The sequence below is a fragment of the Microcebus murinus genome, chromosome 8 (genome assembly GCF_040939455.1).
Source record: "Microcebus murinus isolate Inina chromosome 8, M.murinus_Inina_mat1.0, whole genome shotgun sequence".
Classification (NCBI taxonomy): Eukaryota; Metazoa; Chordata; class Mammalia; order Primates; family Cheirogaleidae; genus Microcebus; species Microcebus murinus.
Window position 1 is genome coordinate 40,247,867 of NC_134111.1, and position 16,866 is coordinate 40,264,732.

Here is a 16,866-nt window from a genome sequence, read left to right on the forward strand (position 1 = left end):
GTCAATATTTGCCACTTGAATTTTTAAAAATTATTTGTACACCTTAAAAATGCTTCTCTCTTACATGGGGTATTTCTGGTTTTTTAAAAAATAAATTCTTTCAAGTTATTACTCTTAAGTGGAAAGCTTCATGATAGAATAAAATAGGAAAGTTTCTAAAATGGTTGTCACATGGCATTAAGAAGTCCTCTCGTGCCGTATTGTTGTTTAATTCTTCTTATTAAAATGCCTGTGCAACCTTTGTATTTATTTACTGGAAGCCTAGAGCATTCACTGTGGGGACAGCTCTGTGTTTGCCTGTCATTTGTTAAAGTGTTCGCTCGGTGACAAAAGAGCAATCGAACAGATCAAACAAAAAATAACTTCAGATCTCATTTCTGAAACAAATGGCAGGTTTGTCAAGCATACCACGAAAGCAACATATCGGAGGACTGAGGTCTTACCTTGTACGTGGTCATTCCTTCTTAGAAATAGAAAGAACAGGCAAAGCAGTTCAATCCCCATTCGTTTCAGTTCTCGCTGTGCAGACAAATCACAAAAATGAATTACCTTCAACATTACAAGACCAAAGCCGAACATCATTTAAGTCTTTTCTTTCTTGGAGTGTAAAATTTTAAATACTACTTACACCGCTTTGAATAGAAACTTGAGATGTAAATTAAAAAGTTTTCATTACGACTGAAATGAAAACAGAGGCTACCTGGACAGGTAAAGAAGAAAAGCTGTGTTTAAAAGCAACTTCAACATGATTTACTTCCTTGTTCTCCTTATAAGGAAGGCAGGTGTACAATCACCGAGAAGGTGGGGAAATTCATTCAGTAGAAATTTCTGTGTAAAGTCTAGTAGTCTTTCTGCCTCCTAGAGAGAGTTAATATCATTAGTGAAATATTAATCAGTGTAATGTCAAAAGAGCAACTGAAATATGGTTGTTTCTTAAATAATTTTAATTTCATGTAAACAGTAAAGGTGTTAAATAAAACACAAGCATATAAGCTATATGTAAGGAAGGTGAATAAATAATGAGCTAAATGAAAGTACCTGAGATTTTTGTATTTCATTGTTAAATCCTTTGCAGAGAATTGAAGTGAACTCTGAAAAATAAAAATCATTATTTTGCAGTCAAATTAGACGGAGGCTAGAGAGAGAAAACATTGTGTTTTCTTATTTTTCAAATTGGATGAAAGATATTTTTTCCATAAGTATAGAATTATTATTTAAAAAGTGATATCAGAAATAAATATAATATATAAAAATCAAAGGAGATCGAAATAAGATAGTCTCAAAACAACAATGGCAACAATATTGGAAAGAGAAACAAAAGAGGTGCCCAAGATTCTGAATCCCTCAGGATAGGAATGAAGTTATCTTTCCACTGTGCAATCTCCAGCTTCTAGCTCACAGCTTGGCACATAAGAAGTATTTATTTGTAAAATGAAGGAGTGACAATTTAAAACTATATACAATCCATGGCTAAATTCATGAGGTTACTTGTGTTTTTATCCCCCAGTGTGTTCTGCAGGAAAGTGTTTTGAGAGTTGTAGAAACTGTGAACAGATAGCAATCAAATAAATCCTCACTTGTCACTCTCTAAACTCTCTGATCTTACAGAGGCTTCTTTGTGGCTGGGTTTATGTCCTAGGAGATTATCTTTTAAAGGAGTATTTCTAGGTAAGCATGTGAAACTTGTAAAGAGAGGAAAACTAATTGTAGACTTCTTAGGTTCTTCTCAGAAAAGTGGGTTGAATTTTGAACTCCATCATACTCAAGAACCTAGAGGAATGTAGCAAGAATCTGCTACAGTGAGATTCCAGAATTATTGAAGAGTTGGAAGATATGCCTTTTGGGAGAAAAATAGTTATATGAAATTAGTTGATTTGATTTGAAGAAGAAAGATTGAGGCACAAATTATTTGTGTCCCCGTTTTTGCCTCCATTTTTTATCCAGCAAACCGTTACTCATCATTCATCTATTCATTCAGCAAGTATTAACTGAGCATCTACTCTGTGCCAAATATCATTCTTAAAGCAGAGGCTATGCCAGTGAGCAAAACCAAGTTCTTGACTCATGCAACGTATATTCTAGCTAGAGGGCAGGGAAAGACAGATCTTAAAATCAGACAGTGATCAAAGGTATGAGTAATAACAAGTCTTGGTGAAAGGAAAGAGGGGCAGGGAGGATGTGTTATTTTACTTTGGATAGTCAAGAAGGGCTTCCCTGGGGCCGGGCGCGGTGGCTCACACCTGTAATCCTAGCACTCTGGGAGGCCGAGGCGGGCGGATTGCTCGAGGTCAGGAGTTCAAAAAAGGACTTCCCTGATCAGCTGAAATGGGACAGAGCGCTAGATAACTTGGGCAACACAGCAAAGTGCAAATAACCTGAGACAGCCCAACAACAGGTGTTTGCAAGGGCAAGTAGAACACAAGAGAGAGGGAGGGTGGTCAGGTTTGGAGGCAGAGGTCAGATCTTATGTAGCTGTGACCTTGAACTTTATTCTAAACATAGTAGAGTGTCGTTGGAAGGTTGAAAGCGGACAAATAAAATTATTTAATTTACATTTTAAGAGAACCACTCTGGCTGCTGTGGAAGTTATCATAGAATGTATGGGGCAAGATAGACACATACGGCCGCTGTCACTGGTGATGTTGGAAGAGAGAGGTGCTCACATTCAGGATACATTTTGAAAGCAGACTCTGCTTATGGTTTGGATATGAATATGAAACAAGTTTTCAGCTGGGTGTGGTGGCTCATGCCTGTAATCCTAGCACTCTGGGAGGCTGAGGCAGGAGGATTACTTGAGGCCAGGGATTCGAGACCAGCTTGAAAAAGAATGAGACCCTGTCTCTACAAAAAATAGAAAAAAATAGCTGAGTGTCATGGCACTCGCCTATAGTCCCAGCTACTTGGGAAGCTGAGGCAGGAGAATTGCTTGAGCCCAGAAGTTTGAGGTTGCTGTGAGCTATGATGACACAACTGCACTCGAGCCTGGGGTGACAAAGCAAGTCTCTGTCTCAAAAAAAAAAAAAAAGAAAAAGAAAGGAAAGTGTTTGGCTGGCACAACTGAGTGAAGAATACTCTGTACTGAGAGGGATTATAATGAGGAAGAGCTGGTTTCAAGTCCGGACATGGGGGGCATTGTCAAAGTGTCAACTGTCAATTTGGAATTATCAGCATGGATTTAAAGATAGGAGATTGATGGCATTCAAAAAAAAGAGGCCAAATGAGATAGATCGCCAAGGAAGTGAGTGTGTATAGGGAAGAGCTCTGCAGACTGAATCCCGAGGACTGCCAATATCAAGGGACCAGGAGGAGGAGGAGGATTCAGCAACAGACGCTGCTGTCCAAAGACCACTCCATCTTGCTAAAACAGAATCTATCTTTGTCAGAAGACAATTCTCCAAGTGTCTCTCACATTTCTGCACATTTTGCAAGCAGAGGCACTGGGGCTGCCTTTGTTCTGGACTATCTGTTCAAGGATGTTTATAAAGTGGACCTCCTTTAAAGATTTAGTATCCCTCTAGGGTAACGGGAAAATTGTTTACAGCTTTGGAAGATAGAGATAATGTCCATTTCCAGAACAAAAAGCAGGCACGCTTACTGCCCGTTATAAAAGGTTCAGGTTCTCTAAACTCAGGGTTCCTCTCTTGTAACACAGCCCACGACAAATGCAGGGGCCATCTCTTTCTTTTTGTCCCATCCTGTGGCAATTGAGATTGGGGAACTGGCAAAAGAAAGTGCTGACATTCTGGCCATAGCTATTGCTGTGAATTTAAAAGTTCTTTACCTTTGACCCAGGTATCTCGTGTCTCTGTCAGTATCCAAGAATCTGTGACAAGCTCACTTGTTAGTTTGCAAGTAAGGTAAAGACCCTTCACAGTTCGTGATGATTTCCTACTCAAAACCCACCTCTGTCTACAGACTGAACATGCAACAGTCAAACCTCACCTTGGAAGGAAAGATCTTGCATCCCACAAGACTGCCCTGAGTTGCCTTGGACTGACAAGTGCTGCCCTGGGATCCAGAGACTTTCCCAGGTCCTGAGTTGTCTCTCTGACCAGAGACCTCCCTGGCAGCCACTGTCAGGCACTTTGCATGAGCTGGGATTAGGGACGCCTGCACAGCTCTTGATCTGCCCACTCCCTAGAAACTTCTCTCAGGTTCTAGCTGCCACCAAAAATCTTTTCTTTCCTGAGAACACAGTTAGACTACCTCTTCTGGCCTATTTTGCAGTTAAAAAAGCCCCGATGACTCCTTCTTCCCAATGGAATATGAGTGGAAGTGGTGTATACCACTCTCAGACCATCTTCATGCCTCTTTGCCAAGTGGACACAGGCAGCCACAAGGTCCTAGGAGAACTCCAAAAACCCCAATTTGACCCTGTGTTTAAATTGAGTACCCTGAGCTGTCCCATGTAGAGACTTCTTTCCATTCCAGTTCTTAAAATCCGAATAGTCCTGATGTATTTATTCTCTGTCCCCTCCGGGATGTTCCTTTCCTTCCCCACTTCCACACCTCTGCATGGCCACGTGTGCTGCCAGCAGGCCCTTGCCTCTCTCTCAAGCCTTGCGCTTGGCTGACTCAGCTCACCATCCAGGTCTCGGTGTGGACATCAGTGTCTTCTGCAAGAACTTTTTGGTCTCCTAAGGCCTCTCTTCCTGCAGAGATTCCCCAGAATAGCCCTTTCTGCTCTGCTTGTAATTGTCTAAATACTTGCCTTACTCCCCCACTAGGCTGTGAGTGCCTTCAAGGCATCCATTTATTCCATAAATATTTATTGAATTCCTACAATGTATCAAACAGGATATCAAGTATTAGTTATCTCTCTTTTAACAAGTCACCCAATGCCTGGCACTTTGTAAGTAGTCGGTTAATATTTATTGAGTAGATGGATGAATTTTGTGTCATCATTGTCTAGTATTTCACCTGACAAAGCAGGCGCTCAATGGATATTGAGTAGATAGATCAGTAAATGGTTTAGGAAGGTACATAATGCAACCAGGAGAGGGGAAATCTGTCCCCTGCTTTGACTGTGATGAAAGCCCAAGGAAAGACTTCAAATGCAGGGTGGAGAAAATGCAGGCAGGAATTTAAGAGAAAAGACAAAGTAGAATAGTGTTACAAGAAAATACCCATCTACTTTGTTTTCACGTTGGGACTGCTCTGGGTAACTTGCACCATGCTGTAGGGCACTGGGAAGACATCACTTGCTTCCAAAAGATGTGGTGCCCGGGTGTCCTTGTCTACATGGCTGTGGAGGGAGGCAGGCCTGGGTGTCCCATGAGCAGCCAACCAATGAGCTTCCAGCACCCGAAAAAGTACCCCAAACGAACACGGTGTCTCCTTAGCCAGCCAACCAGGTTACTTGCCTCTGTTTCTGCATATGTAGAATTTGAACTGGGAACTGAAAGAAAATCAGGAGTTTGGTAAGGGAGATGGTGGCGGGCTGGAGGGAGGGAAGGGGTGCTGCAGGAGCGAGCCAGTGTTAGGAGGAAGCGGCAGCTGCGCAGAGGCAGATGCTCAAGACAGAAGACGGCTACGCTGAGCGCAAGATGAGGTGGTGAGTTGGGAGGATCAGTGGTCAAATCAGTAGAGACGGGCCCTGAGCTACGTGATCTGAAGAACACTAGAGTCACATCCACAAACTCGCTCTGCTGAGGGGCGGGAGCCCGGCCTGGCCTAGAGCTGCCGCGCACCCAACGTGCCCTCCCAGGTGGGATCTCTCTGAGGCTCAGCTCTTCCTAGCTTTCCCCCATCCTGTCTCTTGTAAAACAATGTGTATTCTTACATCAAGTCCCCAGTACTTGTAGGTGGTCGAGAGAATCTCTATGTTCCTAAAAAATCAGAAGATTCCATCACCCCATCTACATTTTCAGACAGACTGGTCAGGCTCAGAGCAGAGACTCCTCCCGTCCGATTGCTCAGAGCCACAGCCTGTGGGCTCTGACTCCATCTGGGAGGTTGATGCTCTTCAAGGGGTCTCAGCCGAGGGGCAGGAGGAGTGGACAGAACAGCACAGAGCTCAGAGAAACAGTGCCTCTGCACCCCACCCCTCAGCTGGGTCTTGCTTCAGAGATTGAGAAACGGACCAGACATTCTTCAGCCTTGCCCTGCCCTCAGGAAGCCACACGAGCCCTCTGACTCACTGTATTTACCTCGAGTCTCTCCTGGCCCCAGCCACTCATCTGTATCAAAGAACGGCTGTCTAGGACCCAGCCAGGCCTGCACCACACACTGCACCTCCAAACACTCCCGGGAGAGGAGGAAACACTGAGTACCCCTGGCTGGAAACCAGCTGGAACCCTGGGGATGTTAGTACTGACTGTCAGCCCTGGGCGGGCCTTGCTGTGCTACCTGCTTATTTCAAATACAGGGGCATGCCTTCTAGCTCCAGGTGTCTTCCTGTGAACATGTTTCATTGTGACTAGTTAGAAGAAGACAGATTAAATGGAGCTTTGTCTGTGGGTCTCACTCTGGGGTGACTCTGAACAGTGGGTTGTTTGCAGAATCCTCTGGCTGACTTGTGGGTGTGGGTAACGCAGGCAGCAAGGAATCTGGATGCAGACACTTCCGTTTCACATTTCAAGACCTTCCGAAAAATTCTTTTAAAGAAGGATGTGTAACACTTCCTGTCATCCCTGTGCATGCCCATTAGGCACTAAAAGCTAGAAAAAGGTTTTGTGGCCTAGGCCTTATATTCTAGGCTTGAGTTTCCTTATTTTTTTTTATTGTGGTAAAATATACATAACATAAAGTTTACCATTTTAACCATTTGTAGGTATTTAATTCAGTGGCACTAAGTGTATTCACACTGTTGTGCAATCATCACCACCACACTTCCAGTACTTCCCTCAATATCCCAAACTGAAACTCCATTCCCATTAAACAATAATTGCCCATTTCGCCCTCTTCCAGCCCCCAGCAAGCACCATTCTACTTTGCATCTCTATGAGTGTGACTACTCCAGGTGCCTCATATAAGTGGGATCATATATTTGTCCCTTTATGACAAGAGTTTATTTCACTTAGCATAATGTCCTCAGGGTTCATCCATGTTGTAATAGTTGTCAGAATTATCTTCCTCTTTAAGGATGAATAATATTCCATCATATAGATATAGCACATTTTGTTTATCCGATCTCCTGCCAATAGACAGGTACATGGTTTCTACCTGTTGGCTATTGTGAATAATACTGCTATGGCCATTGGTGTATAAATATCTTAGTCTGAGGCTCATGTTCTCAGGCCTTCATAATGTCATAATAGGGGGAAGTTGAAGATAATGGGAAGAAATGGTTTTGGATGTAGAGAGATCTGGGTTCAAATTGAAGCCCTGCCTGGTCCTCCTGTCTGTTTGTGGGAATAGCATTTATCTCTGAGCACTCTGGTTTCTTGACTGTGAAGTAGTGATAATATCCACCTTTCAGGATTATAGTGTAGATTTAATTATACTCTTTTGGGGTGAATCCAGATTCTGTGAGCCTTCAAGATTATACAGTCTAGGGGGCTCTCTTTAAGAAAAAGAATGCAAAATTAGAAATAAATCAGGTGTGAAAGTCTGTATTAATTGGAGGAAAAAAAAAACCCATGAACAACAAATTACTGAAGCCTAGGAGATCACAGTCTCTTTTTTCTTGACATTGCCTTAGGCAATTCACCAGAAATGCTTACCTAGAAATGCTCCCTGATGGTAATCTGATTTCCCAACCTCACCTGGAGCCACCCCCAGCTCCCAGCCACTCCCAGGCTCCTGTGCAAGCTGGGGACCTGTGCTGAAGCTTCCTCCCTTCCTGTGATTCTAATCCAGATGTGCATTTATTGTAGCTTCATTGAGCACTTACCAGTGCCAGGCCTTGTTAAACAATGTATTAGTATTGCCCTATTTTGTTCTCACAAAACCCCTATAAAATAGGGACTATTTTACTTTCATTTACAGATAAGGAAACTGAGGCACAGAAAAGGAACAGGACCTTCCCAAGATCATGCTGCTCAGAAAGCAGAGCCCTGGAGACAGGTGATGCCTTCCCACCCCACTTCAGAATCACCATGCGAGCTGCCTTTTAGTAGATAAGAGATGTTCATAGAATCATAAAAAAGATGTCAACAAGAAATGAAATTCTTACCATTTTTACCAAATGTCTGGTACAAAAATTTCTTTCTTTAACAGTGGCAAGGAAAAAATCTAATTTTAGTCTAATCCTTTTACACATATTATAATGTAATAATTTAAATATTCTCCGTAGATGTAGCCTAATCTTTCTGTTTATTTCCTTCTTCCCTATGGTCCTGTTTAACATATTCAAGACTTGCATTAGGGGGTCCAGACTATTGCAATAAAGCCAAAAGACTGAACTCAACTCCAAGTGCGAAAGGAATACGTGGGGATTTACAGCCAACAGCAGGATGCGGGAGTGGATGGAAAATCACTAAGAGAAACTTGCTTAGGTATCAGATGGAGGAAGGAGAGCTTGGTTATCAATAGTGGCAGACTCTTGATACACTGGCTTAGCAGGATTCTTTGCTGAAAGGGACCTGGACGAAGCTGTCAGCAGTGCTGGGTTGACAACGTACTACCTGGCAGGTTGATCCATGGCACTTTTTTCCCTTTAATGTAAAATCAAATGTCTCTGTTTTGTTGATATAAAGCTCTTTCTATAATTATTACAAAGCCCTCGTTTACACATGCTCTAGTTTTTACATAAAACATGATACAAATGTTCTATATACTTTGTTCTAAGTTAAATTTTTAAGTTTTATATACATAGTTTAAAAAGTCAAATTGTACTATAAGGCTAACAGTGAAAAATAGCCCCATCACACCATACCCTTGATCCATAATCTATATATTCTTTAATTAAGTTACTGCTGATATTAACTTAATGCATTTTTTTTAGAATCATTAAATAAATGAAATTGTACAGGGAACTTTAAAGGTGTGGTTGTCTATCTCTGGTCACTCGTTCCAACTCTAGCTCAGTACCTATCTCCTTTTTGGCGTATTTGTTCATCCTGTGGATCTTTCACCACCCAAAAGGAAACAAAAATGGGTCCCAGATCATACAATCCTTTTTTATTCCTTCTCTGATTTAAGCCCAGTACAAATCACTTAAAAAGAAAATGAAACAAAATATGCTGCCCAGCCCTTCAGGGGAAAGTAGAAACCACTGGTTGGGAGCCAGGCCTGGCACTGCGCCCGGAGAGGCTGGTCATGGGCATTTCCTGTGGCCGGGAGATGAGTCAGGACTGACTCTGGCTGCCGACGCCCTCCGCACCTCCCCCACCCACCCCACACTGGAGCCGGCAGTCACTGCCAGGTATGGGACCATGGTCCTGTGCCTTAGGCCCGGTTGAGAAGCCCTCTCGCCTCAGGGTTCAGAAATTGTTTTGAAGTCTAAAACCACCGAGCTCTTTCTTTCAGTTTGTGGAATAAAGCCACAGATGAGATTTTCCAGAAAATACCAGTAAATATGAGTTTATTCTGACTTGACTCTGAGAACTAGACTCTGCATGCCGTTTCCTGTGAAACAAATGGTATGCCATGGCAAGACGTCCACGTGCACAGACATGGATTGCCAAGTGGCTCACTCCTTCACAGCTTGCAGAACTGCTAAGCATTCTTTTTGCCCCCTCTTTGTTTTAATAGATAACTCAAGCAATCTAATCAAGGGCTAAGATTTCCTGGTTGTGAGTAAATATTTTTTTCTGCTGAGTACCATCACTTACTTCTGGGACTGCAGAAGGCCGTGGCATTGCTAGTAAAAATGGATTCTGATTCATTTATTCATTCACTTATGCAGCAAGTATTGACTGAGGTCTCACTATGTGCCAGGCACTGGTCTGGGAACACAGTGTTGACTAAAACTGACAAGGTCTGTGCCTCATGGAGCTTATATTCTGGTGGGAGAGACAGAAAATAAACGCACACAGATGTCAAGTGGTGACAGATGCTAATAAAAATAATGGATGGTAAGAGGTCAGAGAGTGACTGAGGGAGCCTCTTTGCTAAGGTGGCATTTAGGCAGAGCCCTAGGGAAATGAAGGAGGCTGGCTTCTGGAAGAGCCAGCCAGCCCACAGAAGAGCAAGTGCCAGGCCCCAGGGCAGGCATGTTTGGGGACAAGCAAGGTGGCGAGTGAGGCTGGAGTGGAGCGGGCAGGTAAGTGCAAGGAGATAAGAGGAGACAGACCAGATAAGGGAGGGGACAGAGGGACAGCTCTTAAGGGAGGGCACAGATGGTGATTATTAGGCCTCTGGATGTGTACTCTGAAAAGGGAAAATTTATGGAGCTTCAGTTGGACATGATGCAGCTTATGCTTTGAAAGGATCACTCTGCACGGACTATAAGGGGAGGAGCATGGAAGCTGAGAGGACTGTCAGAGGTTATTTCAGGAGAGAAGCCAGGGATGATGATGGCTTAGACTATGATGGAAAGAGGGGAAGTAGTGAGAAGGGGTTGGATTCTGGATACACTTCCACAATAGGATTTACAGATGGATGGCTCATAGGGAGAGAGAGAAATCAAGGGATCAAGGATTACTCCAAGAGTTATTGCAGACCCCACCTGACAATCCCATCAGCACCAACAGGATTTTCCAGCTATATCAGAGAGACAGTGCATGATATCTGCCCATCACCAGAGTCAGAGTGAGCTCTACTCTGCTCTAAGAACCCGTGCAGTCCTGAGGAGTCATGACTCTGCAAAAGGCACTGTGTGGCTGGATCAGAAAAGTCAGAGCTCTGTGGGGAAGTGCTCTATGGTGCGGCCATTTGTGTGCTTGTGTCCACATTCCTTTCAGTCCAATAGAAGTCACATTAGCCAGCAGTTTCTGTTCTGGAATTTCCCATGACTTTGCCTTTGAGGAACAAAAGAAAACCTGGGAAATCTCCATGGTCCTATAGTCCTGTCTAGCTGCCTTGGTAGATTAATCAGGGACAATTTCAGTTGCAAAACAGTCTCCCCTGAAAGATTTACAGAACAAAATTCCTCATTAGGCTACCTTAAGAAGGCAGGTGAGATGGGCGTATTTTACGTTTAAAAATCCTTGCGAAAAGGAAGGCCTTCAAACTTCTTTTGACCTTAGAGATTCAATTTATGCAGCTGCAACAATAGGGAAGGTTGGTATCCTTTAAAGAGATGTGAGGAATGGAAGCTGGTGATTATGTTTGAGGGGCACCCTTGAGGAGGTCCGTGGAGGATTTATTACTTTCAACTGCCATTTTATGGACATTTCTGATTGCTTCCGATGCCCACTCGGTGCATCCTGAAAGTAAGTTTACACAAAATCAAATACAGTAAAGGATTTAGGGTGATGCAAACACCCTGATCGTTAAAAAGGCTAAACGATAAATTCTTCTAACAAGTTAATCAAAATGTCATTAACCTTGAGATGTCTCAAGAATTGGAAAAGGCAAAAGAAGAAAAGCCTTTAACAGCAAATTCAGCTGGCATCTAATTAAAGATGGAATGTTGGGTTTTTCCTGCACCAGAAGTAATGAATCTACATGTTGTTGGGCATAATTACTTCCAGACAAAAAGTGGCTCCTGTGAGCTGTCAGATGTGAGACTGATTTGAGGAAGTGTGAAAACCACCTGCCTGTCCTGCAATCTCTGTTGCCTCTTGGCCCCTCTGGGTGAAGCCTTGCTTGCTAATAATCCTAGCACCCCCCCATACACCCTAGCTGTTGAGAGTATGCCAGGGCAACTGAGGCATAATGCTGTAAAGGTTCAATGATCGTGTCAACAATTATTAAAGTAAGGGAGTGAATCATTTTCTTTACATCAAGGAGACAGAAGTTTTAAAGTTCCAATCAAAACATACACAACAAAAGTGTTTTGATAGAAGAAAATTATGGTTAGTTGCAGATATTTGGGGAGGTTTTTGGCGGGGGACAAATATTCCTTATACCTCGATGAAATCAAGTTATCTTGGACATCAGTAGAATAATGCTCAATAGCATGGAAAATGCAGTTGTCAGCTGTGGTCTCAGTCCAGACCTTGGTGGATTATTGGACATTTGTTGCATGGTATAAATTGGTCTTAAAATGGTTTAGGGCCTAAATGTTAGGCAATCAAAGATTAGAAAGACAGGATTAAGTGCTAACTCAACTGACAGAATGATTTATTTTTATGTATGTTGCTGAAGGAGGAGCTCAGTTTCCCAAACTGTGTTCTGAAGAGAGCTGTTAATCCTTGAGCTAATAATAAAATACTTCTATAGTTTATTTAATATAGACTACTAAATCTCCCCATCAGAAATTCACAATGCACATTAACCTATCAAACACTTTAAAAAGCCCTACAAGGGAAGAAAATTGCTAACCTTTGTTTAACAATTAAACAAAAGACTATTTTCCTAGGAAAAGCCCTTTTTCTTCATGTACTTATTGGCATCCCTGGCCCATATTCATCTAACACAGTTTCAGAAGTGCTGGAAGAGAGAATAGACACACCAAAAGTTTCAGGAAATTTTTACCTAGCCTACTGTCAAGGAGACCGAGAATCAAATTTAAAAGTTGCCCCATAATAATGTTGTAGCCAGATCGCTGAAGAAAACCCAGTGTGAATTCATTTATTGATTGTTGCCTTTTGAATGAATTCTCCAATTCAAAATCTTTCAATATGGTTTTTCTGGGAGAAAATTCTCTTACTCGCAGAAGTCCAGAGGAGAGGCCTATTTTGATAATAGTCCAGTTAAAGCACTTGGGGTAGTGATGCCTCATTATAAATCTCTAAACTCAGACCCAGCCATTGGCCTTGGCTACTTAAAGAGCCCCGGTCTTACAACTTTAGTACTCAATGACCACAGGTGGTTTCCCTTGTGAAATGTATTCCAAACATGCACAGGATGTTGATTTCTTATGATGTGTCCTTCTCTGGGTGGAGATTCCAGTTGCTGCTTGTGTCTACCCTTGGCCTGTTTCTTTTTGGTACAACAGCCCATCCTCAAGCTCTCAATTGCCTGGCCATCCATCCGTCTCACTTGCAGAAGGTCCAGAGAAGTAGTTCCCTTAAGAAAATTGCTTTCTCTTCCTGGGTAGGAAGCATCTCTTCAGGCGAGAAAGTGTGCAGTGTTTTGCTCCAAGTGTGTTTTCTTTGCTGCTTTCTTACAATGCAGGTGTCAGGCAAGGTGGGGACAATCCACTTGAATCCAGATCTCCTCCTTTGACACCATCATTCTCATGAAAAATCTTTATTTCTTACGATAACCAGTTTTATCAAAAGTGTGATTCTTTCATTGTTGTGGGAATCTAAGTGAATATATAGAAAATGGGTCCTTTGTTCACCTTGTGGGAGGAAAACAATAGTAAAGAAAGAGTTGCTACAACTAATTCTGCTTGGTTTTCTAAGAAAAAAGTAAAATACAAAGTAGGTATTTTTAAAAATTGAATCCAGTGGCAGGGAAAAAACAGCATGAAGATATGTTTCAAAGGTATATTTGCAATTTGCAAGTCTTTCTCTTATTTTCATACTTCTCAGATAAACAAGCTAGATCTTGTTCATTTGAACTGCATGCAAGTACAGTAGTAGGATGGTAGTCAGAAATCACAGTTTGAAGCAAATCACAACTTGGTGAGCCGAAAGAAAAAAAATCACACTTTGAAAAGATCTACAAACCAAGAACACTGAGGCATGAAACAATGTTTAGTTACTTTATTGGCTTTACTTAGCCTTGAAATGATACAAAATTACAGTTACAATAACATTTTTAGACAACCTTACTCTAAAAACGTACCATAATCTCAAGCTTTAAAAAAAGTATTTAGCCTATTTCATGGAACATTACAAATAAGAATTCTTTCCATTTATTCCTGATAATAGCCCTAAAACAATAATAGCTAATAGTAGCTCTCTCTCTCTTTTTTTAAATGTGCCTCTATTATAGAGCACAACAATGGCTCTTCTTCTAAATCTCTATCATACCGGGAGGCGAGGTACTGATAGTTTCCCCCACTTAAAAAATAATATTTAATTTAATATGTTAAGACAGTTTTCGATCAGTACAGAGTTCCTATATACCTCACACTCAGTTTTACCTATTATAATCCCTATTATATTCATCTTACATTAGCATGGTCTGTTTGTTGCAATTAATAAGCCAATATTGACACATTATTACTATCTAAAGTCGATACTTGAGAGAGGATAAGTAACTTGGCCAGAGTCTCATAGTTACTATGTGGAAAGGTTGGCCTCAAATCCGGGCAGTCTGACTGTAGGAAGTCAGTTAACCTTTGTACCAAATTACTGTTACCTTTATAGTGTGATTCAACTTGAATGACTTGTTCTTTGTCCCGGCAGCAGAGGGGCAGCGTGGTACACGTATCCGACCCATGTGGCTCCACCTGTAGTCAGTGACTGGCCAGAGTCACGTGGGCAGTTTTTAGCACTAGGACAATAGTTCCCGGATTCTCAGAGCCATGAAGAGATCCTGGGGCAAACTGGGTGGCTTAAAACAGCAGAAATTGATTCTCTCACACACAGTTCAGGGGGCCAGAAGTCTGAAGCAAGGTGCCGGCAGGGTTGGTTCCTTCTGAAGGGTCTGAGGGAGAATCAGTTCCTTGCCCCTCCCCTAGCTTCTGGTGGCTGCAAGAACTGCTTGGCATTCCTTGACATGGTGACACCTCACTTCGATGCCTTGCCTTCCCATGGCCTTCTCCTCTGGTGTTCTCTTTCTCTACCAGTGTCTTCTCCTCTTCTTATAAGGACGCTTGTCCTTGGATTTGGGGCCCACCCAAATAATCCAGGATGATCTCATCTCAAGATTCTTAATTACATCTGCAAAAACCCTTCTCCAAGTAAGAGTCCATCACAAGTTCTGGGAAGGTGAGCATATTTTTGGATACAGCCACCATTCAAACTTTTATAGGGGCTAGAAATGCACATAGGGTTGTGATTAAATTAGATAAAAGGACATAAGGCACCTCCATAGCAGGCATGTTTTTGAAATGAATAGCCGTTTTTATTTTTACTCTTTTGTACAACATGAGTTCTCCTAATACAAAAGTGTTTACTTGGCTGGGCTCAATGGCTCACACCTGTAATCCTAGCACTTTGGGAGGCTGAGATAGGAGGATCCATTGAGTTCAGAACACTGAACTCAATGTTTTGAGACCAGACTGAGCAAGAGTGAGACCATGTCTCTACTAAAACAACAACAACAACAAAAATAGAAAAATTAGCCAGGCATGGTGGCATGCACCTGCAGTCCCAGCTACTCGGGAGGCTGAGGCAAGAGGATCACCTGAGCCCAGGAGTTTGAGGTTGCAGTGAGCTATGATGATGCCACTGGACTCTACCTGGGGCAACCAAGTGAGACTCTGTCTTAAAAAAAAAAGTGTTAACTTGGGTAAATGTCCCAAATAAAATAAACTCATTCATCCATGTCCAGTTTATATGACTATTGTCAACCTTAATAATTGCTTCATATTACAATCTTTGTAGTTTCTCAATTTCTAACACTTAATCCTGCTAGGAACTGCACAAGACTGTGCGAATTCAGCCTCTCCTTCCTTTACTTGGTGGCTGAGGTGGGCAGGGGTAAGGGATACCCTCGGTCCACACTTTCAACTAATGACACTTGTAAGAAACATAAAACTTACAAATGATGTCCCTATCAAGCCAGGGTCCTGATGACTGAATTTCTTGCCCATCACCCATGTTGATAGACTTGCAGCAGATAAAACAGCTGGGCAGCCTCAGCTGTTTCTCTGCCCTTTGGTTACCCTCTGTGGTCACTGATGTAGCACTCCCCTTTCCTGTTCAGGATCATTATCTAACGGACAGAATTCCAACTTGGTGCTGAGCATCGACCCCCACCTACCCCCCCACACCACATTGCTGCTCCACCCCCTGCCTGTGCTGTGTCCTGCGGTCGCCTGTGGCAGTCACAGGACTCTCAGCTGGCTTCAGTGAATTACTTCTGCATTTGTCATAGAGCCTTAGAATATTAGGGCAGGAAGAGGCCTTAGGGAGCCAAGTCCAAACCCATTCCACTGTCCCTCCATTCCTTCCTTCACACTATTTTTGAGCAGACATGCACTGAGCATCCACTTTAGCGGGGCATGATGCTTTTTGCCAGTTATGGTTGCAAGCAAGCTCCATGAGCCGGGGGACAGTGGGTCACCAAATGCTGCCTGAGTAGATGTTCGTATGGTTTCCAGTGAGCACTGACAGCTTGTGTGTTACTCAGAAACAACCTTTTAATATACCTGTTTTTAACCTGAGGACTATTTACTGATAGAACTCAGGGAGTCTTTGGCTTTGGAATGGGAAAAAAAAAATTCATCTTCTTTTGCACCAAGTTCAGACTGAAATTAAACATTTCCCTCCATTATAAATGTAGACAACAAGCCACTATAATATTCGCAGTACCTGGAATTCTACCCAAGAGAAATCACACATATTTTTCATATCGTTTTACAGTTGTTGCAGATATCTCAAAATGTCAACATTTAGCACCAGGTCAAAATCACAACATTCATTAGCTCTGCCAGTAGCCTTGTTATTTAAAGTGTTAATAAAGATGTACATGTATTACTATAACATAAATTTGTGTTTCATTATTTTGATAACTGTGTTTCAATCTAATTGGCTTTCTTTCTAATTGTATGTCTTTTATTTTAGGAATTTCAAAACATTTTTTTCTTCTGAAAAGAGGTCCATAGCCTACATTAGACTGCCAAGAGTGCCCATGCCACACAAAAAAAATTCAGAAGCCCCTAGGTAAGGAAAGAACACTAGTCCCACAAGCTGAAGATGCTATTTCCAAACCTTCCAACCCCCATTGAAACCTTCTTCATCCTCATTTCTCTGAAATGAGATTGAGACATACGATACACAGATCTAGGCACCACACAACTGTTTCTGGACCACC

At 42.2% G+C, this 16,866-nt stretch overlaps 1 protein-coding gene across 3 annotated transcripts in view; it reads right to left on the minus strand.

Moving 5' to 3' along the window:
- The window catches only part of ITGB6 (integrin subunit beta 6), a 128,530-nt gene that overhangs the window by 74,473 nt on the left and 37,191 nt on the right, over positions 1–16,866 (minus strand). For 2 of the 3 annotated variants that reach the window (XM_012745274.3, XM_012745272.3), the window contains exons 2-4: positions 1,039–1,091; positions 629–858; positions 444–519 (exon numbers count right to left, since the gene is read on the minus strand). In XM_012745274.3, the coding sequence (XP_012600728.2) occupies positions 444–458 (15 nt within the window). In that variant the 5' untranslated portion in view covers positions 459–519; positions 629–858; positions 1,039–1,091. The remainder of the gene's footprint in view (positions 1–443; positions 520–628; positions 859–1,038; positions 1,092–16,866) is intronic. The other variant, XM_012745273.3, reaches the window with a different exon arrangement.